The following is a 25,767-nucleotide window of genomic DNA, read 5'->3' on the forward strand; positions in this document are numbered from 1 at the left end:
TTTATATTCAGAAACAAATTTAAAATAGCATGTTTCCATAGGCCAACTATGCAAAAGGTGTGCTCAGAGATGTGTCCTCTCTCCCTTATCCCTACTACCCTTTGTCTCACCCTGGCCTAGGTGATCAGTTTCATTATCTTCTGTTTTAACTTTATATATGTATTTTTAACTTTCTCCTTTCTTATTAAAAGAATTATGGCATCCCATATATACTCTTTTGCACTTTCCTAATGTTGACAGGGTCATGTTTTTATAAGGCATATTGTAACCATGGTAAAAGTTTGCTAAATAGTTATACAGTTTGTTGGGCTATACATTGGTTCCCAACTGTGAGTGCACACTGGAATTACTGGGGAGTTAAAAAAATTTTTGGTGGCCTAAAAAATGACTGATATCTGGTCCCTAAGATTGACTACCTAAGATTGACCTAATTGATTGGATATAGGGCCTGGGCTTTGAAATTTTAACAAGCTCCTCAGGTAATTTTAATGGACAACCAGCATTGAATCACTGGTGTAGTGGTTGAGAAACAGGTTTCATTTGAAACAGACCTGGGTTCAGATGGGGTTCATGGACAGTTGACAATGTCTTATCTCATTTAAAATAAGAGTATCCTTTGAAAAAATAATAAAGAAAAGGTGATAGGAGTTTAAATTGGTAGAAACTCTCTGGAGGTCAGTTAGCCATATGCATCAATAGCCTTAAATTTTTGCTACACTCCTTGACCCAGCAGCAGTTGCACCTCTCTGAAATTACCCTAAGGAAACAATTGTACAGAGAATAGATGTGCACATTTATTTATAATAGTAACATTTATAATAATATAAAAAAGGAAGACAATTTTCTAACATTATACTGTGTTCTATTCAATAGAATATAGTATAATGCATTTCATAAAAATGACATCTTGTAAATAGACTCATTGCCCTTATATAGCAAGTTAAAAAAACTGATTACAAAACAGTTCCTAGAGCAAGAACCCATTTTCCAATTGAAAACACATACCAGTATTTTCCTTACTCTCTTTAGATTCCTTTTCTTTCCTTTACTTTTTTTGCATATCTGTTTTTTAAAATTTTTCTTTTGCCAAGGTTTCACTTTGTATTTTTAAGAAGTAAAAATACTAGAAATTTTGTTTTTAAAACTTTTGCCACCATTTTGTGTGTATATTTTATTAATTGGATGATTCCTCTCTCCTTTGTATCCCGTTGTGTGCTGTGAACTTAGTACATATTGCACAGGCATATAGAAAGCCTGTGCCCACCAGCCTAACTGCTGCATTATTTTTAGGAATGGGTAGGAGAACATTGCTTAAAAGAGCCTGAAAGATTGTGCACAGACAAGGAACTCATACTGGACCCTGTGCTTTCAAATGTGCAAGCGCAGAAACTATTGCAGCTCATCTGTTATCCCCACGGCATTAAAGAATGCACTGAGGGGGACAACCTGCAGAGACAGCACATTAAGCGCATTCTTCAGGTGAGTGATGATCATTTAAAGGTCATGTTTCTGTCTTTTGACATATTCTTTGCAGTTATAACAAAATCATTGTCTCCTTTTGTCATTGCTAACTAGATCTTTCAGCTAATTTAATGAATTCAGGTTTTTATTCCCCCGATTTTCTTTTCTGTGTTATTGCCACACTTTATTGCTGGTTAGCTACACATGGATACTGCAAATTATATAAATATTGGTATTTTATGTCAGTACTGCATTTACATGAAAGATAAACTTTGTGGAGGGACTGTATGAAATATCTTATTCAAAAAATATTGACATCATTTTGGAATAGAGTTGGTTAGATAAATATATTTTGGCAGAAGTCACGTTTACCTTATGTACTTCTGATGTCCAGCTGAGGGAGGCACTTTATTTTAATGTTGCTATTTATTTTGGTTTCTTCGTGTTTACAGTAAAAATGCGTTATAGACTTGGAAGCCTTCTGATCCATGTACTCACTGCCCCAAAGTCGAGTGTGCCTGTGAAACCTGTGTAAGCCCAGTGGTATAAAGGGAAGAAGCAATTACCATTAACTTATGGTAGAATTTATACGGAAAAATTTTTGAGCATTCCCAGTCCCCAAATTGAATGCACACACCTTTCTTTCATTTACCACCACTGAAATGCCTAATTACGCCAGTTTTACGCTAAGCATAGCACTCTTACAAGCTCTCTTAGGCTTTCTGATACCTTAGGACACATCTTGTAACAAATGTACAAAATAAACTGAGATAATGCCAAATGCTCACAAGGTGCGGTTCGAGCCATGGCAGCTGGATTCTGAGAGGCTGCGTGTGGTTCCGGGGAAGGAGCTGTGGGGGTGCCTGCAGATCCCTTTCTTGTGGGCAACTATTCTGCTCTTTCTTGAGATAGGGAGTACTGCCAGGAGTTACTGTGTTTTAACACATGCTTAATGTTCCTAATGTCTTAGTTATTTCCATTCTCCTCAGAATCTTGAGCAGTGGACACTGAGGCAGTCCTGGCTGGAGCTTCAGTTAATGATTAAACAGTGCTTGAAGGACCCTGTGAGTATATCTGAGAGCACGTATGTCTATAAAATTGTATGAAAAGCAAAAATGTGTTGATGTTTGAGGATACAGTAAAACATATGTGTGCTAGTTTTCTTGTGTCTGCCACTAGGGCTCTGGTTCGGTGGCTGAAATGAACAACTTACTGGACAACATAGCAAAGGCGACAATAGAGGTGTTCCAGCAGTCCGCTGACGTGAACAACAACTCCTCCAGCCCCGGCGTGGGGCTCTTCAACCCAGGTGGGGTCGGAGGCGCAGATGCGGGTAGCACAAGGCAGAATGGAATAAAGACATTTCTAAGGTATTGTTTCTGTTGTTCTATTGTCTCGTTAATTTTTCACATGTAACAGTGTGTTTTTTTATTTGCATAATCCAGTCTTTTTTCATAGAGCTTCAGGAATGTGAAGAAAGTAATTACTGTGTCAATTATCATTATTTAATAATATGTTAAACGGTAATTCTACGGGCTGGATGATATCTTACTGTTCTAAATACTAAGTTAACCAGGCCCAGACTCCTTGGAACCTCAGCTGACGTTCTGGGCAGATTAATCTCTTTAGTGTCCCCTGAGGCTGCTCTGTTCTGTGCTGTTCATTCCATAAGAAACACTTTTTCTGCCTTCTTTATTAATTTGCAGTTTTGCACAAATGATAATCACGAAAGGCAGATTAAGTTGTGTTTTATTGTTTTGGTGTAAAGTATAACTGGTGAATTCTAAAACTTTAAAAACTGGCTCTCAGTGTGCTTAAATGTAATCAGAACACTTCTTATCCTAACCATGACTGAAAAGTGTTGGATAAAAGGACTGTTACTAATCAGAGAGCCACAGTCATGGAAAAACTATAGGTTTTTTAAAAGTTTATAGTATCCTCCCAGAACCCCGTCTTTATTGCCTTCTGTAAGCATGAGTGGAGAAGTGTGTACAAATATCTGGTATTTGGCAAGATGAACAATAGCAAGGAATGAAAGGGAAACTTGGAATAATCATTTTATCTTGTTCATAAAAGCTTTACGTGGGAATTTCTGTTACAACTATGAGAGCAGGGAAGAAGGTGCCTCGTTGGATGTAACGCCTGTTTCTGATTTTAGCTCCTCTGAACGCAGGGGGGTGTGGCTGGTGGCCCCCCTCATTGCCAGGCTGCCCACCTCCGTGCAAGGAAGAGTATTGAAAGCTGCTGGGGAGGAGCTGGAGAAGGGACAGCACCTGGGCTCGTCTTCAAAAAAGGAAAGAGACAGACAAAAGCAGAAAAGGTACGGCCAGAAGTGTGTCTCTATGTGAGACTGTAAAGAAGGACACGTGGCTGTCTGCAAATATACATGCTTGCTGCCCCCCCGAGCCCACTGAAATTGCGTTCTTAAATGGAATTGAAAATGTTTTGTTAGGCAAGGTGCTGTTCCTAAAAAGTTCTAGGCAGTACTGTTTACTGCAGGAGTTTTCAGTTCCACCTCCCACCTAAATCACTGCTGTGCTATTAAAATCCTGGCTTCTTAGGCCCACTTCACACCGAATCCGGTCTGGAGAGCCACTTGGCCCATTTTCTACTTTTAATTACTTTTCATTATTTTATTACTTAGGTTTTTATGTTTAAAATACAGAGAATTATTTCTAGTTCTGTCTTGTTGGACCCTGAAATGGTTACTGACATTTTTAGCATTTAAAGCTCTTTTCTAGATTAGATAGTAAAACTTATAAACCATGAATTTTAATGTTTTCTTAATTTATTTTGTGCCTTAGTAACAATTTCAAATGATTGTATTTGAAAACTGACTATGTTACTGGGGAAGTCACACTCAAATGTGAAAACGTGGTGAATTTAGCACCATAGGATAAAGGGAAATAATAGTCATTTCTTCTGTTTGATTGTGGGGGCTGGTGTGGAGAGTGGGGAGAGGTGGGAGAGGGTACATGAGGGATAAATGGTGATGAAAAAAATAAAAATAAAGAAAAAATAAAATAAACATTTTGAACATGCTGGTTTCTTTTCCCCTAATTAATAATATTATGGTAGCTGCCACTGATTGAGCTCTTACGAAATGCCAGCCCCCTATATAAAATTTATTTTATACGTACTTGAACTTTTAAAATCTCACTGCAATCATGTGGTAGGTGCTCTCATTATACCCTTTTTACAGATGAAGAAACTGATGCACTGAAAGGTTAGTAAATTTCTTGAAGACACACAGCTAAGGAGTTAGAAAGCTGGAGTTTAAACTAGGTGGTCTGACTTCTGAGCCTGCACTCTTAACTAAAGTATGTAGAGTCTTGACTTTGCTTGTATTTTGTTACCTGTTTGTTTCATCATGTTTGCTGGCATCAGTTAACCAACTAGGTGACTCAATTTTTAAAAAAAATTTTTGTTAACCCTCACCTGAGGGTATTTTTCCATTGATTTATAGAGAATGGAAGGGAGGGGGAGAGATAGAGAGAGAGAGAAACATCAATGTGAGAAAGACACATTGATTGGTTGCCTCCCACACACACCTACTGGGCCGGGCATCAAACCTGCAACCCAGGTACGTGCCTTTGACTGGGAAGCAAACCTGCGACTCTTCAGTGCGCAGACTGACTCTAACCACTGAGACACACTGGCTAGGGCCCAGATGCCTCAACTTAATTCTCAGAGTTTATTAGCTAATGGGTGATTGTACATTGCCTTGCCTGCCACAGAGAGGACAAAGGGTAGTACAAAGTCTTAGAATGGGCCTTCCCAAGTCAGTGTGTCTCTCATTTCTGCTGGTGTAAGATGAAGCAGATTGAAATATTTTGGCCTTGATCTCATTTTAAGAAATTTTTCTTTCTACTGTAGCAGTTTATCAGTATGACTTGTTAGTTGGTCTCTAGTAATTGAAGAAATTTTAATAAAATTTTTACCAAATGTCTTAAAACCCCTTTGCAAGCCAAGCCTGTGGGGGTGTGGGGGGACTGTGCTCCACAGGTCACAAGCAAGCATCTGTTCCTAGGTCCTCAGATCAGATACTGATCTCAGCTCTCCCAGTGTTAGTTCTCGAGAAATGAGCTGAAAATAAAACAAGCACAGCAATTGGATAGGCCTGAATACTAACGTAAGAGTTTTGTGTGAGAGGGCTTTTAAAATTTATAATTTTATTCTGTGTATAAAGTGATATTTCTTGATATATACTTTAAAATATACAGCTAACTGACGTCAAATACAAACCCTCTTCTCCCTACACCCCCCTTACATACTCATTTGCAGTATGAATTTATGCTGGTTTGGGGAATGCCTTCAGTATTAAATTATTTAGAAGCATTACAGTGGCTTTTAATATAATCAGTACAGATATGACTAAACTCTCCATTTTCTAATAGATAAATAAGTAAGAGTCAATAACCCAAAGGCAGGAAATCAGTGTTGCAGAGGAAGTAATCCATTCTTTCTAACTAGATCTGCTGTTGTTACTTCCTTTGCAGTATGTCTCTTTTGAGTCAACAACCATTCCTCTCACTGGTCCTTACCTGCCTTAAGGGACAAGATGAACAACGAGAAGGTCTCCTAACATCTCTCCAGAATCAAGTTAATCAGGTAAAGTAGAGTATTAAGCCAGACAAGTAGTTTTCTAATGGCATTAATTTGTTTTCCTTTCAAATGCTGAGGTTAAACCAATAAGGACACACCATTATTTAATTAGATGCAGGGAGGCATAATCCATGCCCGTCTCCTACCTGGCGTTCTAGTCAACACAAGATTAACAATTTTGTATTAATGTTTACAGACCATAAAAGTAACATTTTGTGTATTGCACATAACTTGGGTATGTCTGCTCCGCTCTTGACCCTGCCTCAAGGGGGAGGGGTCCTGGAGCAGTCCCTGTTGCTATCAGCGTGGCAGTGAGAAAGAGCAGTAGCGATCCGGGTCCTGACTGGGCTTCCATCTATCAGGCAGGGTCTCTGTCTGTGCCCTGTAGGTACAGAAACTCAATTTTATTTTACTGCCAGGGCTAAGCTGATGCTGGTTAAGTGCACAAGGTACTCATTTATAAATCAGAAAGCATTTTGGTTCACTGATAAAGAATACGAACTTTGCCTTTCCAGCAACCACAGTTCTCCTGGCACTTGCACTGTCTGAACCACAAGGAAACTAGTGACCACATTAGAAATGGAGATTGTGGAATTAAGCAGAGTGGGTAGATTGGTCAAGTGGGCTGTTTAATCCTGCTGCAGAGCCTAATGGTGCCCTCCGGTGGTGCTGTGGTCCTATGACACCACGTCGTTCCCTAGGGTGGTACTGAAATCTAGATGAACATGAACAAGGACACTTGGTTCTCCCCTTGTCTCCTACCTTTTGGATATGAGAAATCTATTCTCTACACAGCAGCCAGAGTGATCCTTTTTATTTTTATTTTTATTTTTTATTTTTTTTAACTCAACAGCACAAGTTCATTCTCCAATCTGCCAGACTTTGTCCTTCAGTTCATGTCTGGGACCAGAGTGATCCTTTTTAAATGCAAATCACATACTTCTTTGGTGCCCCAAGTGCTGCAATCATTCTTACTATACTTAGAATAAAAATTCAAAGTCTGGGCTTATAAGGCCTTACGTGATTTGGCACTGGCTCTCACTTCTACCTTGTTTCCTACAGCCATGGCCTTGCTCATTCCACTCTGTTCACAGTGGCCATGTTGCTGGTCCTTGAACTTGCCATGCAAATTCTCATTGCAGTGCCATTGCATCTTTTCGTCCCTTCTCCTGGAAGGCTTTCCTCTCAGATGTGCACATGGTTGTCTCCCTCACTTCATCAGGTCTCTGCTCTGACGTCACCTCCTTCAGGAGGCCCTCCCTGATCACTCTCTAAAAATAGAACTACAGTCAACCTCTATCCCCTTGCCCAGGTTCATTCCACTTGTTACACCTGACTTAGCGTTATTCATCTTGCTCCTTGAATGTAAGCTCCATGGCAGTTTGTGTGCTTTGTAGACCATCTTGCACCCTTAACTCAGCCTTGGGGAAGGGCCATATCTTTTGATGAGCTGTGGGAAGTGTTCTCTTGCCATGCAGGATACTTCCAGGTCATCTTCTGGGCCTGGCTTACTCTGCATGTGACTCATTTCAACTTTTTAAAGATGATTCTCATTAGGGAACACATATTTCAGAGCATGGCCATGTAGGATTTGGGGGAGGTTGTTTTTGCTCATGCCATCTGATTCTGGGGTGTAGCCCACTTGTGCTTTGCCTTTCCTAAGAAAACCTCCCTTTCTCCAGCATTAGTCTGGATCGGTAAAGAAGCATTCATGTTATAAATGCATATGCCACTTGACTGATATCCACATTGTCACATTTTCAAAATAGTACATATTATCTTTATCAAGGAAGACAAGTCTATAAAATAGCAAGATTCCACTTCAGTAGGACACCAAAATAATGCACTTGCTAGGGTTCACAGCATGTACCTAGAAACACCTGATATAAAATGTGACTTTATCTGTCCAATATGTGTATTTATAGACCAACGAAATGATGTACAGTTGACCCTTGAATAGCATGAGGTTTAGGGGCACCAACCCCCAGGAATTAAAAAATCTGTATAACTTTTGCCTCCCCAAAACTTGAGTCATCCCCCTTGGTATCCACAGGGGATTGGTTCCAGGACTTCCCTCAGAAACCAGAATCCAGGGATGCTCAATCCCCTGTATAAAATGGCAAAGCACAATATGTTATAGTAGGCCCTTTACAATCCACAAATTTCCAACCTCAGATCAAAAAACTGTTTCTCAGAAGTGAAACCCAGGTCCACAGTGAGCTGACTGTATATTTATTGAAAAATGCACATAAAAGTGGACCTACACAGTCAAACCATGTTGGTTAAGAGTCAGCTGTGTTTAAGAAGTAATCTTTATTTTTGTTAATGTTTCACTTGATGGTCCTCTAAAATGTTTTCTAAGACTTGTCACTGGATAAGTAATTAGAGAAGATTTTTATTCCCCCACCTGGAGAGATAATGACAAAGAAGTAGCCAGATTTCTGTCTGCTGGGTGGAAAGGGAGGAAAGTTTTATTTGTTAAACTAGAAAGTTATTTTTGACTGTCAGTAAAGAGCTCGGTTTAACTTAAAATATGAAAAATTTCAATTTAACAGGGGAAACAAGTTCTGGGTTTTGTGTTTTAAGTGGATTGTCTGATTTAGATCCTGAGCAACTGGAGAGAAGAGCGATACCAGGATGACATGAGAGCCCGGCAGATGATGCACGAGGCCTTGCAGCTCCGCCTAAACTTGGTAAGCGCTCCTCATCTTCGCCTGCACTACACTGATCTGATAGCTGCCCACTTCTGTGGTCACACTTCCCTGCGAGGTAAGGCATTCTGCTGTGTGCTCTCTGTGACTACTTCCCTGTCTCTCTAACCTTCTGTTTTCCTGGCTGCTGCCCTTCCTGTCTGGCCTGACTTCTGGACGGCAGGAGGTATTTTAGGCATCACTTGGCCGCCTGCAACCCCCGCCCCAGGGTCTCTCTCCTTTTGGGTATGTGCTCAGAGGGGGACTTACAGAACTATTATTTTGAGATGGATGTTAGCTTTTACTACACTTGCTTAAAACACATATTAAAATGACATTTAACTCAAAATTTCATCAAACTTTTCATCAGATTGGTCATAAAAACAAATTGTACATGGAAGGTTTACAGAAATTTAAAAGTCTCACACAGTGAACATTCTTTTGCATTTTCCTTTTCCACTGGACAGGCCAGATGACAGCCACTCTGGAGGATGGCTTAGCTCATATCCGACAGTTGATTTCAACTTAATTCCCACACATGGAGGATAGACATGGGCCAAGCCTCCCGCTCATCACTCCTTCTGTGTTACTGGATGTTTCCAAATGTTATTACAGCATCAGGCTTAGATTCAATAGTAATTGACAACACAAAGCCCTAGATCATCGGATTATGTGATTTTGACCTATTTAGATTTAATTCGACTAAAATTACGTCATAAAACAGGGTATTCTGAAAGTTTAGGAATGAAAAAAAGCCAGTTATGTTGGTTTATAGTAGTAGTAGTTATATGTCGATTTTCTCAGAGGAAGGTCATTACCCCTAACCCTCTGCATTTTCAGGGGTGCTGTCAAGGGTCAATTGTAATTCCTGTTGATGAGGTGTCCACACTCGGGTACTCCCTTCTTTTTATGAGGACTTTTTAAATAATCAAAATTTGGCTACATAAAGTGATGGGTTGCTACTTCTCTCTTAGACACAGTGCAGATTTTTTATTGTTTCATCTATGTGCCAGGTGGGAGGAATGTTTGACACGGTGCAGAGGAGCACGCAGTGGACCGCGGACTGGGCCCTCCTCCTCCTGCAGATCATCACGTCCGGGACCGTGGACATGCACACTAACAAGTACGCACTAACAAGTACCGCTCCCCTTTCCTTTGCCGCACGCACATGGCCGAGGCTGTGATGTGCTGACAACAGATTCTGCCGCATCTTCCTCTCTTAGGTGCCATTAAAAATTCTGTACCCTAAATAAAGATTCCCACCTAGTTAAGAGTATCTTGGTTTTGCTTTAAGGTGAAAATAATTATTTCTGCCCCCTCTTAGTGAATTATTCACAACAGTTCTTGACATGCTGGGCGTTTTAATCAATGGAACCTTAGCCTCTGACCTGCCCGGTGCATCCCCAGGGGGATCTGAAGAGAACAAGCGTGCATACATGAACTTAGTGAAGAAACTGAAGGTAAGTCTGTGACTTGCTTATATTATGAGCTTGGGTTGTTTATGGATTTGTTATTTAGTACATTTTATCTAATTTACTATTCATTAAATTAAGTGTTATTTGTTGCACTCAAGTTAATTTAATGTGATTATTTTGCTATTTGCTTTACTTTAGCTCACTAGAACCCCAAAGTAATAAGCATATAGCTTGAAGATTTGTCTTTTTAAAAAAATTTACATTCATAAAACATGTTTAATTTTTTAAGGAACTGTAGAAATGCATTACCAAATGTCTAACCAAAATGACAGCATTAGATTTAGGATAAATTTATGGTTCGACTGGCACAGGCAGTTGAAAAATAATCACTTGTGTTGATAGTTCTAAATCCAATTCACTTTACTAACCACTAACACAGTCTTTAAATAAACTGTAAATAAACAGCATAGGAGAAAAATCAATATATCTGATGAGCTTAAAATAAAATAACCAGTGGTTACCTTGTGGCGTGACCCCGTGTTCGAGAGTGTGCTCCGTGCTGCAGCTCCTGCCTTCTCATCACAGAGGCCGCCCTGGATTTTGTCATTTCAGCACTGATGTTTGTTGTGTAACAAGGGTGCCTTTCTGTATGTTCTATTTTCTACTTAAAATGAAGAAATGAAACATACTCAGGACTCTAATCGAGAGCTGTACCCTAGACCATGTTCCAAGTGAAAGAACATCCCAACTGTATGAAAGGAAATGTTTCATAAGGGGACTTCCTTCTGGCCAACTTTTGCCTTCATTGTAATTTCTGTTCCACTTCTCTTTTTCCCCTCTCTCTTTTCTGGTTTTTTGTTTTTTTTGTTTAGAAAGAACTAGGAGACAAGCGGTCAGAAAGTATTGACAAAGTTCGACAACTGCTACCTTTGCCAAAACAGACATGTGATGTCATCACGTGTGAACCTATGGGTTCATTGATTGACACAAAGGGAAACAAAATTGCTGGATTCGACTCTATAGACAAAAAACAGGCAAGAGTAAATGTTTGTTTCTCATTATATAACTACATAAACTTACAAAAACAAAATATATCTCGTCTTCCTGTAAAGCATATAAAACATCTTAATTTTACAGTTTCCTGCTTTTTAAAAACATATTTTTATTATTTAAGTGGAATGGTTATTAGCATTATCATAAAATAAGTCAGATCTTTCAAGATCTGTATTTAAAACTGTACTTGAATTTAAGTGAATTTCTTAAATTCAACAACAGAAAACTAAAAAGCTTAGTGTAAAAAAAATTGCAAAGATCAGGTCTGATTTTACTTAAGAGTTGGAAGTAATATATTTAGATAAGAAAATTTTGTTCATGAAAGCCTTTATGTAGTAAACTATTTTGAGTAAAAAATATTTAAAATGATGGTACTTTATTTTGGGGTCAATTAAGCAATATTTAATGAACACTTGATTTCACATAAAATATTAAGCAACGTTTTCTATAATACAAGAAGAGGGGTCCATGATTCTTTCAGTGAATGTGAGCAACCACAGATTTTCAAAATGACAGAGGTGAGAGGCAAAGCTCCTACCCTGTGGAAGTAGATAGACAGTTACAGTGTGGGGAGGCGTGTGTGTCATGCTGCAGAGTGTTGGGGACCCTGAGAAGGAGTCATCACTCTCAGATAAGAAGAAGGTAGTTGGAGCGATATCCCCAGGAAAACTGGCACTTGAGTCATTTCGAAGGGTTAAGAGTTAGCTGGGAGGTAGGGAACAGTGTGGTGCAGACAAAAGGAAGAATTTATGCAGAGACCTGAAGAAAAGTGGCTCACAGGAGAACTGCAGTGCTGCAGTAACTCGGAGTGCCTTGAGTACTTACCATATAAGTGCACTGTGGAGAGAAAGAGCTAGAATCATGGGCAAGTTGAGTTTGCAGTGCTGGTGGGCTCTCTAGTGGTGAGACATGTAGAAGCCATCTGGAGATTTGGTCTGGGCACCCAGGAGAGAAGTCCAATCTCAAGCCAATATGCAGATGGTACTGAGCCTTGGTGCTGGATGATGGAAGAGTGTGTAGGAAAGAACAGGAACATCCATGGCTAATGGGATACCTGAATATTATTTTTGGGGTCATATTGAAGAAAAGTATCTTCAGATTGCTATGCCAGGGAAAGTACCAAAGGACATAACCAATTAATGTTAAAAATAAACTACTTATTTTCAAAAACAGAATAACATTTTCTCCTCTGAACTCAATAGAAATAAACTTGAATTGAAGGACTTTGTTTCTACCTGTTGTTACAAGTTAATTCTGTAATAATATGACAACTATTCAGAGAATGGCTTATTAAGTACATGAAAGGTGCCCGTATTGAATCAAGTCTGTACATGTTTGGACTGAAGTTCATTTGAGCCCAATTAGAGGCTGAATGTAACTTGATTGTTAAGTTTTGTTTTGTCCTAAAATCAATAAATAGATTCCAAAGGTTTATAACTGATTGTAATTTAGTACAGTAAGATCAACTTTGCAGCAGTCCTTGGAAATTATTTTTTGCTAACAAAAGAAAACTAAATGAAAAAATGCCATTTTACAGTAAGCTGCACTGGACTGTCTGGTGTTACAGCCTGGACAGAGCCTCAGTGGTATAAGGGACAGAGAACTGAACGTTGGGCTCTGGGTTCAGCCGCCGCCCTCCAGTGCTCTAGCTGTGTGGCCCTGGGCTGGTTACTTAGCCTGTCTGCTCTAGGCTGAGGCTCTCTCCAAGGCCCGTACTAGCCAGAATGTTCTCTGAGTCCATGCCCTAAGCTAGCCTGGCCTCTCGTCAGGAAAAGATCTGAGCGTGTGGTCACAGAGCATTATTTTCCCCCAGGGTCTCCAGGTCTCTACAAAGCAGAAGGTGTCCCCGTGGGATTTGTTTGAGGGTCAGAAGAACCCAGCTCCTCTGTCCTGGGCCTGGTTCGGGACAGTCCGGATGGACCGGAAGGTGATCAAGTATGAAGAGCAGCACCACCTCCTTTTGTACCACACGCACCCCATGCCCAAGCCCCGAAGTTACTACCTCGAGCCACTGCCCCTGCCTCCCGAGGAGGAAGAGGAAGAGCCCACATCTCCCATTTCTCAGGAACCAGAGAGGAAGTCAGCCGAGCTGTCAGATCAGGGAAAAACTGTGACCGATGAAGAGAAGAAAACAAAGGGCAGGAAGCGCAAGACAAAATCAAGCTCGAGAGCCGACGTGAGTGTGGGAAGTAGAGGGGGCCTTTGGCTCCGGAGCATCTGGTAGACTTACTAGTGTCCAAGCTACATCCCTAGAAACATTGCTAAAAGAAGTAGAAGCCCCTTTGTAAGAATTATCCTAACGAGGCACCATCGTAATGAACAGAATCAGAATGATGGCTTTTGATTTTTCTTCCCCTGCCCTTCATGACTTTCATTTTAGGTTTCCATTGTGAATGATACTTAATATTTCAGTGCCTCCTAATTTCTCAGATTTGAAACTTGAAATTTTCAGACCTATAAAATTTCATCCTCTTACATATTTTTATTATAAACCGTGTCTGAAATAGTTATTGTATTTTGGGCAGTTGATATCTGTAGTATATTAAAATTAAAAAAAACACTATTTGCTTTTCCCTAGATAAATCTTCATCTAACCTGTTGAATGGGCTGTTTCTGAGATCTCCTATTTCACCGTTCCACTTCCTTCCCCGTGTTTCCTTTACCGTAGTTTCAGGCTTTATGAAAGAGAACATGAACATGATACAGCTTCACTTCTTGTTTGCCCACTAGACTTCCTACCTATAGCAACATTTTCTTGAAAACAACAGAAATCTAAGAGATGATAATTTAAAATAATTTTATAGAACTTAAAGAATTAATCTATAAACTATCTTTCCATTTAACCTCACCTGGAAAATACTTAGAGACAATTTGAGACATTTTCCTGTGAAATTCAGGGATGTTCTTGCTGTGCAGTGGAGGAATACCCACAATTCAGTGTTGAGACATCGTGATTGTTTACTGTTCACCTGTGTCAGAGCCAAAACATATCTTTATCTGTCTCACAGCTTGGAGATTAATATTATTCTAGAAATGATCACCATCACTTTTGGCTGTCACTTGAGTGTCAGTGCCATCTTTTCATATAGTCTTCCTGACAGTATTCCTTTGTCTTGAAAGGGGTGCTTAGTAAGGTGCAGGCTGCCACTCCCTGAAATCTGGGTCTCCGCACCTGTCCAGCCACACGGATGGATTTCTGTTCTTTTCAGGTGCAAAAGACCTAAAACTCATGTCATTCCCCAAGTGAGTCCTGGTCATGCCTTCTACTCCCACGCTACTGCTAAGGCTGCCTCTTCCCGCCGGGTGGAGTGCAGGTTTTATTTTTCTGAGATTCTATTTTTCCTTCATCCTCTAGGGCTAGATTGGGGGAATTGAGACATTCAGTTGTGATCCTTGGAGACTTGTAGCTGCTGTGAGGAAGGAAGAGGAAGCCCTGAGCAGGAGGCGAGGGGTGTGGGGGCGGCTGTGTTTGCAGGATAGGGGTGGAGTCCACTCCTACAGCATAGGGGCCTGAGAGCTGGAAGTAAGATCCTGTCCGGGACTGGTTCTGCAGTATTGTGGGCCTCTGCAGGAAGGTCCTGCCCCAGGCAGCAGCAAGGCCTTCTCAGATGAAATGACTTTGCAACTAAAGATGCTCTTTCAGCTGTGGTTGGTGGTCGATGTCAGTATTTTAAATGTGCTCTTAGTATTTTAAAACAAAGTTTAGAGAAGATGTTTTCTTCCATCTCCACTGTAGCCAAGTACTTCTTAAATCAAGGAAAAGTTTTAAATAGTTGTTTTGTGGAGAATGTATTGAGACTCCTGCCTCCCATCTTCCCTGTTATAAAAATAGCCCTATATACTGGAATAGGAGTTATCTCAAATAATGTGATATGAAGAATTTACATTCATTTCCTGTCTGGTGTGTGGAGTTAAGTAACTTTTTGTTTTAACTTTATGTTGAAGGAGTATCCACAGAGCAACACGTACCGAGTGCCTCCTAATTACTCACCCATTTCCTCCCAGATGATGCACCACCCACAGCCTGCCTTGTGGGGCTACAACCTCATGGGTCAGCCCCAGCAGCCTGGCTTTTTCCTGCAGAACCAATCTCTTACTCCAGGTATGTGAAGAGCATGTAGTCAGCCACTTGAGATGCCAGTGGCTTGGAGTTTTCTTTGCTTCTAACCTGAAGCCTCCCAAAACTTGGAAGTTTCAAGAGCCGAGTGCTCAGCTGACTTCTATAATTCTCCCCATTCAACATGTTTCTCCTAAAATAAGATTTCAGTCCTGGCCGGTGTTGTTCAGTGGTTAGAGCATCAGCCTGAGCACGCTTCAGGTTCGAGTCTTGGTCAAGGGCACATACCTGGGTTGCAAGTTCAATATCCCGGTCGGGTGGCACCCAATTATGTTTCTCTCCCTCTCTCTCTCTCTATCTCCACGCTCCCTCCCTTCCACTCTCTTTAAAAATCAATTGAAAAAATATCCTTGGGTGAGGATTAACAAAAAAATATAAAATAAAATAAGGTTTCAGTTACGAATTTGTAGGCCAACTTTGGAATTTTCATCTAGTGCTAGAAGGAAATTAGCCACTGATGAAAATCTTAGGCTATAAGATATAAAGGTGATCAAAGTTTTATGTTGTGAAATTTGTGTACATTTTTATCAGATATAGTTCTTACCAGCATTTTAAAAGATTAGACAGTATTGCACATGTCTTTTATCATTTTCTTATGTTTTGAATTTTAAGTTGTTTATATGGACTTAAGAAATTTGGCTCAGCAAGTGGGTTGAGATGTTAGCACAAGGAAAAGGGCCATAGCCAGAGGAGCTGTTTCTGATGTGTGCATTGCCTTGATTCAAGCCCAGGTAGATGTTATACATGGAACGAAGGTTTTCTAAACAAAAAAGCTCTAAATTAGGAAAGGATTTCATTTTCTTTCTAAAAGAAAGTTTGATTATTTTGACGTCTCAGTCTGCATATTGTTAGGATGTGCCATTCTAATAGGTAGTATTTTTACGCATTGTGTTGTGTGGCATAGTGATATTTTGAAATTTATCTTTATTGCTGAAAGTATTACAGAAGGCATTCTCTTTTCCCCATTGACCCCTTTTTCCCCTCACCCGCCCCCACCCCTGAGCCCCACCCCAGGCCTTCAAGTTGAGTATGACATTTTGAGGCCTAGGGAAGAAAATATTTGATTCTTGGCTTCAAGCAGTGGAGAATCCACCTTTTGTCTGTAAATTAGTGCCTTAGGGAGCTGGTCTGGGGGTTATAGTTCTAGGTTATAGTCTGTCTCCACCACTGTCCTGCTGTGTAATCTTAGCCAAGTCTTAAATTCTTTGTGCCTGATAATTTTACAGCTTGACTATCTGTAAAATGGATGTGCTGATGTATACCTTCACAGGGTGGGTGATTTAAGGTAAATTTTTTTTTAAATGTAGCACTCAGGCCATGGCTGGTGTGGCTCAGTGGTTAGAGCATCTGCCAGCAGACTGAAGGCTCTTGAGTTCAATTCCTGGTTAAGGGAATGTACCTGGGTTCCAGGTTTGATCCCCGGCCCTGTCGGGGCATCCAATCAATGTGTCTCTCTCACATCGATGTTCCTCTCTCTTCCTCTCCCTCTCCCTCCCTCTCTTCTACTCTCTAAAAACTGATGGAAAAATATCCTGGGGTGAGAATTAACAGCAACAAAACGCAGCACTGGGCAAGCAGCCTGCCGCCCACGGCTGGGTAAAGGGGCTGAATGTGTTCCCACCACAGGGCGGCCATGCCTGCTGGTTGCTGTGCTGGGAGCGCCCCCTCAGAGCCCCACGGGCTCGCTGCCTCCCTCGGGCTTGGTCAGACCCCTGTCCCGGGGCTGCTGGCCACGCTGCCCTCCGTGCCCCTCCCCTCCTCCATCTCTCCGTGGCAGCGGCGCTTGCTTATGTGCCGCACATTCCTTTACCTGCCTGCCCTGGCCAGCTCTGCCAGGGCAGGCGTTTTTATGTTCTGTTTACTGCAGTGTCCCCAGGACTTAGAGCAGCATGTAAGCAGGCTTTAGAGGGAGGCTGACTGAGTGAATGCAGACTACAAAGGACAAACTAGACTTAACGGGAAATGTGGAAAATCGTACACGATTGTCCTCTCTTTTGACTTTCTCTTTAATTCCAAGGTCCTTGTGAACTTTTTAGCATTTTCAACTTTGTGGACAGTAGAGTCAAGCACAGGACTATGTGAACCAAAGGCTAAGTGTGTTTAAAGGCACATACCCTTTCATCCTAGAGCACTGTAGAAGGGATTCGTAAGTTGGGGAACTTGGGTATCATGTAAGTCTTAGGTATGATGACATGGAAGAAAAAAATGTGATGAGAACAACTATTTATGAGGGGTTTATGTGTATGAAATAATAGATTTTCATAAAAATGTAAATCCTATGAAATTGAGGAAGAGTATGTACAACAAGCTTCCATTAACATACTATCTAGTTAAAACGCAAAACAGTGTAAAACAGTGTCCCTACACACACACACACACACACACACACACACACACTCTCTCTCATACATCTCTACCAGTCTCCCTCTTTCTCATGTTACACACCAGTATGCTAAATTTATAAGGAAATGTGTACAAATAATAAACATCAATTTCTGGATAGCATTTGATGGGAGAGGGGAAGGAAAGTAATTGGGTAGGCATATATAGAGGTTTCAACCATATTTATTATATTTTATTTTTTTAGTTGATTCAGAGGTGTAAGATTGTAGAAAAATTAGGAAAATTGAAAGAAAGTAGACCATGGTCTGATCTTTTTTTAAAATATATATATATATTTTTTTAATTGATTTCAGAGAGAGCAAGGGAGAGGGAGAGAGATAGAAACATCGATGATGAGAGAGTCATCGATCTGCTGCCTCCTGCACGCCCCCTACCCGGGGATCAAGCCCACAACCCGGGCATGTGCCCTGACCCGGAATCGAACCTTGAGATCATAGGTCGATGCTCAACCTCTGAGCCACGCTGGCTGGGCCATAGTCTAATCTTTCAAAGAATGTCCATTATCTATAAAATGAGTCAATTAAGTTTTCGTGTATTAGTTCTCATTCTTGCTTCAACAAGTCACCATACCATATGATACCCAAATAGACTTTCCATTTTTTACCAAATGATTTCCAAGTGCTGCTGAATCACTTTGTAAATAATATCGCTGATTGTGGTACTGAGTGTGTAAAAGGATATGGGTTTTTTGAGTGACCAGCTTTAAAATGTTTGTTTCCATCATATAACTTGCTTTAAAAAAAAAAAATCTTTTGTGAGGTATTTATATAGACATTTCTATTAAGGAATGTAGACTGTGGCAGAGGAAGGGCTGGCGCCTACTTTAAAAAGTCAGCAAATGTTGAATTTTATTCCCCAGACTCTTAAAGTCATTTGACAAATTACATATGCAGAATGTTAAGATTTTCTTTGGTTTCTTAAGCATCACTATAGTCAACATTTCTTGTTTATTTTATTTCTAGCCTTCAAAAAAGATGTGTTTAACCTTTAGAATCAAGGTATTTGAAGTTCCCAAGCATTCCCAGTTTTTAAGTATTTTCGTGCCTTTGCTGTAAGATAGGCTTTTCCTTGGCCGTGGTAAAGAAGCTTAAATAGCATGAGCCTCCCATTGTTTAAAATTACAGAAGGGTTTCTAGGCCTGGCTTAGGACACTTGGCAAAACACACCAGGAACACAACACATTTTATGCAAGTAATATGTTCCTGAGGACCTTCCATAATTTAAACCCACATGCTTCCCAAAGTATGTGGACAGCTGTTTCATGCTTTTCACTTTAGCAGCTCAAGTGGGCCTCCGCGATGTCATTCAGATGTTATAATCACTCCTGCACCACCCTCCCATCCTGTGGCAATGATGCAGTTCTTGTGTAGGTTGGGGTGGTGCTTTGTTTTCCATTTTGGTCCATAAAGAGGCTCAGAAGGTGAGGTTTCTGCGTTTTGATAAAATGAGGAAAACCTGCTGAGTTCATGTAGAAAGCCCTGCCTTCTGGTTGCTTTTGTAGGTGGCTCCAGACTGGACCCCGCAGGTCCCTTTGTCCCCACCAACACCAAGCAAGCGCTGTCGAACATGCTGCAGCGGCGCTCGGGCGCCCTCATGCAGCCGCCCGCCCTGCACGCCCTCACGTCGCAGCAGCAGCTGATCCAGATGAAGCTCCTGCAGCAGCAGCAGCAGCAGCAGCGGCTCCTCCGGCAGACCCAGGCCCGGCCTTTCCAGCAGGTGTGTCCAGATCAGCAGGGTCCTCTGCTCGCATGGTTCCCGCTAGCTGGGAAGAGCGAGGGCTGTGTGGCGTGTCCTTCCTGCGTGCACACCCATACACTTGGCTGAGTGCAGGTCTCTCTCATACAGGCTTATAAATACTGTTACCATTGATCGAGTAAGAACTCAAAATGTCTTCGGTTCATTTAAAACAGGTGGGAACGTTTGGCCCCCAGGCCATATACAGCTTGTGAAATCATTTGGTTTGGCCCTGCCAAGGCAACTGCAGGCGGGACTCGAAATTCAATAAATCTAGGAGCTTTTTTCATAGCTAATTTTTAAATTGATAATTTTGTATGGCCCACAAATTATGTTATAAATATTCAAATGGCCCTTAGCAAAGTCCACCACCCCTGATTTAAAGGATGCCTTAAAACAGAAAGGAGAGCTGATGACTTAGTCCATTAGAAGAAGGAGAACTTTCACTTGGAAGTGACCTTCGCTAAGCCCCAAGTTCTGTGCTCCCATGCATCTAGCTCTACTTTCCTGTATTATTATTGTATTTACTACTTTGAGGTTGTGTCTCTGATTCTTAGGTTTTCTCCGATAGTGCCCTGGGCAGACTCTGTTTTTATTGCATACTTAACATGGAGTATAGCAGAGAAAGAATACATTTCAAATAACTGTCAATATATGCTTATCATTCAATTCTTGATTTATATTATTTCTATTTTTATTCCCTATAACCCATTATCTTTAACTTTTTAGATGACAGTTGTTTAACAAAATAATGGTAGAGAAGTTACACAAAACTTAGTACAGACTCATGAAACCCACAAATCTATATAAATACATTAAAATAAGAAGAGGGAGGGGAGATTGTGATTTCTTTTTCTAGTTTCTATATACTTTTTGTGTTGCCCAATTTTTCTTAAAAATTGTATTATTATGATGATGATAGTAATAATATTATTTATAAGCAGCTAATGCTGATGGAGCACTTACTATTTGCCAACACACTTCCAAGCACTTATAAGTGTATTAGCTATCTTAAATATCATGACAGTCCTATGAGTTAGGCATTTTTATGACCCTCAAAGGACGTAGCCAATCTTCAGGTATATCCTGCTCTAAGAAAAACCACAAAACTTTCAAATTGGCAAGAAATTCTAATGCTTTTAAAAACATTCTTTGTACTTTGCATAAGTTTCTATGCATATCTCCATTGTATAATGTACTGTACTTGTGCGTTCTGTCCACTTAGTGAGGTGGAGTGTTGGGGGAGAGAGGGTTATGCATTCTTAAAAATGCTTCTTTTTTTACCTGTATTATAAAGACAGGGAAGAGGAAACTACTTGAATTGCATGTGAGTGCAAACAACAGTCACTATGGTTTGTCTCTCTCTCTGGCCTCCAGTGATTCAAATTTCCTGGGTGTCAGGCAAGATGGGCCTAAGTTGCTTCTTACACAGAAATGATGAAGATTTGATTAAAATATTTTAAAAGTGTTGATTTTGCTTAAATAAGCAGCATGTTTGGAACTGTGTAAAACCTAAGTGGTATTTTAGTTTTTATTGGGGATGATTGTTTTATTTCTTATCAAGATAAATTAAAATTTTACTAGAAGTTGAGTAACCATCCCACTAATTTAAGTAAAATTTGCCCTCCAATAAGGTTATGTAGTTGTTCATGTCTACCTTTTTACTAAAGGTATAATTTGCCTTATTAATAACCTACTTTTAAACTGTTACTGCTAACTTCAGTTTTGAATTGATCTAAGTAGTTTCTAGTATTGGGAAAGGTTGCTGGGCAATTTATAGGTAAACGTGCCTGTCCTCATGTAGCCGTGGCAAGCAATTTCCCCTAATTTTTTAAAAAAAAGAATTTAATAGAATAATTTGCATATTTGGAGAAGGCAGGCTTATGACCCAAAGTGTACCTGGAGGACCCCATTGCTGCCATGCTTCCTCTAACCATTCAAAAATGCCTGACTCAACTCTCTCACGCCACCTGGAGTTACACTGCTTGCAATAATAGTTACCTGATAGTTCTTTTTCTGATTCTTTTGTACCAGCTCTGTCACTTGTTGGGGTTTTCTTTCTTTCTTTCCTTTTTTCTTTTCCTTGTGCAAAATCAGGAATCCCTTCTTCAAGCAGTAAAAGCTCAACTTCATGACACTGATTGTATAATATTCCCTCCTCTCCTCCCCCATGTTCTTTCCTAACAGTTGAAACTTGCTTTAGCATCTGGAGGGCTCTCAGAAGCAAATGCGTTTTTTCTCAGTCCCCATTCTTCTTTTTTTACTTCTTTTTTTCTGTATCTACTTTTTTTTTAAATTTATCTTTATTGTTGAGAGTATTACAGGTGTCCCATTTTTTCCCCACCAATTCACCCCCTCCACTTCGCTCCCACCTCCTCCCCAGGCCTTCATCCCATTATTAACTGTGTCCATGGTTTATGCATATAACTTCTTTGGTTAATCTCTTCCCACCCTCCACCCCCCTTCCCTCTTTCCTCTGAAATATGATCTCTGTTGCATGTGTCAATGTCTCTGGATCTATTTAGTTTGTCAGATTCTTTTGTTCATTAGCTTCTCCTTAAAGAAGACACTTCAACATTTCTTGTAGTGCTGGTCTGGTGGTGATGAACTCCTTTAGCTTTTTCTTATCTGTGAAGCTCTTTATCTGACCTTCAATTCTAAATGATAGCTTTGCTGGGTAGAGGAATCTTGGTTGTAGTTCCATGTTTTTCATCGCTTTGAATATTTCTTGCCATTCCCTTCTGGCCTGCAAAGTTTCTGTTGAGAAATCAGCTGACAGTCATATGGGTGCTCCCTTGTAGGTAACTAACTGCTTTTCCCTTGCTGCTTTTAAGATTCTTTCTTTGTCTTTAACCTTTGGCATTTTAATTATGATGTCTCTTGCAGTGGGTTCCTCTTGTTTGGGACCTTCTGTGCTTCCTGGACTTGTAAGTCTATTTCATTTCCCAGGTTGGGGAAGTTTTCTGTCATTTTTTTCAAATAGGTTTTCAATTTCTTGATCTCTTTCCTCTCCTTCTGGCACCCCAATAATACGAATGGTGGGCCTCTTGAAGTTGTCCCAGAGGGTTCTTATGCTATCTTCATATTTATTTCTAGATTCTTTTTGCTCTTCTGGTTGGGTGTCTTTTGTTTCTTCATGTTCCAAATTGCTGATTTGATTCCCAGCGACTTCTACTCTACTGTTGATTCCATGTAAATTATTCTTCATTTCAGTTCGTGTAGCCTTCATTTCAAATTGGTACTTTATTATGTTATCGATTTTCTCAGTTATTTCCCTAATAGTCTGCTTACACATCCTTATAATCAAAATTCTGAACTCTGTATCTGTTAGCTTGTTTGGATCTATTTCATTTAGTTCCCCTTCTAGAGATTTCTTCTGTTCTTTCCTTTGTGACATGTTTCTTTGCCTCCACATTTTGGCTGCTTCCAGGTGTTTGTTTCTATGTATTTGGTAAAGCTGCTATGTCTTCTGGAATTTGTAGAGTGGCTTTGTGTAGTAGGTGTCCTGTAGGGTCCAGTGGCTCAGCCTCCTCAGTCACCTGAGCTGGGCCTTCTAGGTTCTGCCCTGTGTGGGCTCGGTGCACTGTCCTGTTGTAGTTGAGCCTTGGTTGCTGTTGGCGTCACTGGGAGGAATTGACCCCCAGACCAATCAGCTGTGAGGACCAGCTGCAACTATGGTCAGAGAGCTGCTGTGTTGGAGACACCCCTATGGAGCAGGATTTACTTCAGTGGAGCTTTGGTGTTCACCAAGTGCACCCGTTGAGTGTCACTCGTGGATGTGGTAGGGTTGTAATCCAGTGTGATTGAGTCTAACCCCCAGGTGCACTGTCTCTGAGGCCTCCCGGGAGGTGCAAAGTCAGCCTGTGCCAGTGCCTTGCCCAGGGCCACCCAGCATGAGCTACACAACAAGCTGTAGATAGCTGCTACTTTTGCTGGGCTTGGAGGTGCCCAGGAGAGGCCAAGCTATGAGCTAATGCAGCTGCCGCTAGTGCCAGGCCTGGGGCCACTTATCAAGCCCTATGGGGCCTGCTGCTGCTTGTTTGAGAGATTTTAGGAAAGTCCCAAACATGAGGCTCAAGAGGCCACTTGCACAGAAAAGCCCCTGGAAATGGCCTGGATGAGCTGCAGGTGGGGAGGGGCGGGGCCTCCGGGAATCACGGGGCGGGGCCAAAGGTGGGAGCCAGGTGCTGGCTACTCAAATATGGTGCCTGCCTGCGGGCTGTGTGCAGGGAGGACTCGCCACAGGAGCCATGGCCTCCGCCAGCCCTTCTGCCTGGGAGGAAGCCGCCCTCCACCTCTCGCCCGGATCTCAGGCAGGTTAGTTCCTCCCCGAGTGTCCCAGGTCCTTTCAGGCTGCTGCCCGGCGCTGGGCTCAGAGGGAGTGTCCGAGTGAATCCGTGCGCAGGCCCGTTAGAGGAGTTGCTGGGGCTCCCACAGCCTCCGCGACCCTCAGCGACAGTCCCCGAGGGTTTCACAGCCCGGAGTTGTGGGGACATCTCTTCCCAGCCCTGGAGCCCTGGGCTGGGGGCCTGCTGTGGGGCTGGGACCCCTCCCTCCTCTGGGAAACCTCCGCCACCGAGATTCCCTCCCGGGTTTAACCCACGGCACCGGGTGTGGGCCTGGGGCTGTGTGTCTGGGATTCAGCCCCGACCCGCCCGCGTCTCCGCCGCTGCTCCTTCAGTTCCCTGGTTGCAGGGCTTCTGTGCAGCCGGATCTCAGGAGGCTCTGAGTGATGGTTGCTCTGTATTTTAGTTGTAATTTTGATGTGGTTGCGGGAGGCGGGGGTGCAGCTGTTACCTGCGCCGCCATCTAGTTTCTCCTCCCTCTCAGTCCCCATCCTTAAAGTGCTGGAGAATTGAGGAAGACGGTATTCCTGTAAGGAGGAGAATTGCTCACGTGGTGCAGTCACCAGGTAGATGGTCCTCCACAGGGTAAATGAGATTTGTCTGCAGCCTCCTCGGGAGTGCCTGCACCTGGGAGGGTCTCCTAGTAGTAGGTCATGTATAAACTGTTCATACACCTGAACCTCACTGAATGTATTGTGGCAGAAAAAATTCTTGTGCTAATCTTTAAAAATCTAGAATAAAAACAGAATTATGTGGAATATAACTGATATTGACAAATTGTTTATTATACGATTCTGGATGCAATTAGTTCTTTTTCTAATAAATATTGACCTGTGTTCTTCATGGTAGGAAATGATAGAGAAACGCTGATACTGATTTTGGCAGGAGTGTTTTCTCATGTTAAATGCCTATACATAATGTGACTCTCAAGCTACGTAAGAACTTTTATGGTTTTTGTTTTTTTCTTTCAATTTTTGCTTATCTCATAGAGAAAGTGAAATTGATATCATTTTTTCTTCTTATCTTGGCAGTTTTCTAATTACAGAAATCTATTTTCTTAAATGTAACATGTGTTGGGAATTTCCACTTATCTTTCTTTACCTTTAAGATTGATCTTGGGCCAGGCCAGGTGTGGCTCGGCGGTTGATCATCGACCTAGGATCCAGGAGATCAGGGTTCGATTCCCAGTCAGGGCACATGCCCAGGTTGTGGGCTGCAGCCGATCAGTGACTCTCTTATCATTGATGTTTCTATCTCTCTCTCCCTTTCCCTGAAATCAATAAAGATATGTTTGAAAAAAAAAAAAAAAATTGATCTTGGAATTTAGCGGATGCCCTTTTTTTAATCCTCACCAAGGATATACTTACTGATTTTAGAGAGAGAGGAAGGGGAAGGGGGAGAGAGAAACATTGGTGCGTTACCTCCAGCACGCATTCCGACCAGGGATTGAACCCGCAACCTAGATATGTGTCCTGACTGGGAATTGAACCCGCCACCTTTTGGTGTATGAGACGACACTCCAACCAACTGAGCCACCTGACAGGGCAGCAGATGCTTTTAAAGATAGACTAATGTCTCCAAGCCTTGGATATGACCTCTCCCTAGGCCAGTTGTCTGTGACCCTCTTGGTCAGGCATTGGGTCTTAAAATATTTTGTATCATCTTTTCATGTCCTGAGCATAGGGTAGAAATCTATGAGATGTTTATTAAGTGCATTCATATTTTTAGCAGCTGTTTCTAAAGCCTAGAGCTTCCTGGCAGCCTTGATCCTTAGCAATCTGACTATTATCCACAGACTCACCTCCTAGTTGTGGCTCTGAGTGCTTCCAGAAACTTTGCTCCCAGCAGTCACCTGTGATAGTTGTTTTAAAAACCTAGATGGGGTGGGAGGACATAAATTCCTGGTTTCTGGAGATGTCTCAGAACTTGCGGACCCCCCCTTC

The 25,767-nt window shown here is 41.5% G+C and overlaps 1 protein-coding gene across 1 annotated transcript in view; it reads left to right on the forward strand.

Moving 5' to 3' along the window:
• Positions 1 to 25,767, forward strand: part of MED12L (mediator complex subunit 12L) — a 319,300-nt gene that overhangs the window by 264,722 nt on the left and 28,811 nt on the right. Inside the window, exons 29-40 of the mRNA XM_087818088.1 lie at positions 1,291 to 1,479; positions 2,451 to 2,525; positions 2,641 to 2,831; positions 3,620 to 3,781; positions 5,961 to 6,072; positions 8,670 to 8,759; positions 9,770 to 9,879; positions 10,081 to 10,216; positions 11,044 to 11,211; positions 13,038 to 13,400; positions 15,170 to 15,326; positions 19,246 to 19,460. Coding sequence (XP_087674214.1) covers positions 1,291 to 1,479; positions 2,451 to 2,525; positions 2,641 to 2,831; positions 3,620 to 3,781; positions 5,961 to 6,072; positions 8,670 to 8,759; positions 9,770 to 9,879; positions 10,081 to 10,216; positions 11,044 to 11,211; positions 13,038 to 13,400; positions 15,170 to 15,326; positions 19,246 to 19,460 — 1,968 coding nt within the window. The remainder of the gene's footprint in view (positions 1 to 1,290; positions 1,480 to 2,450; positions 2,526 to 2,640; positions 2,832 to 3,619; positions 3,782 to 5,960; positions 6,073 to 8,669; positions 8,760 to 9,769; positions 9,880 to 10,080; positions 10,217 to 11,043; positions 11,212 to 13,037; positions 13,401 to 15,169; positions 15,327 to 19,245; positions 19,461 to 25,767) is intronic.

This window comes from Miniopterus natalensis, chromosome 6, assembly GCF_054644295.1.
Source record: "Miniopterus natalensis isolate mMinNat1 chromosome 6, mMinNat1.hap1, whole genome shotgun sequence".
Taxonomy (NCBI): domain Eukaryota; kingdom Metazoa; phylum Chordata; class Mammalia; order Chiroptera; family Miniopteridae; genus Miniopterus; species Miniopterus natalensis.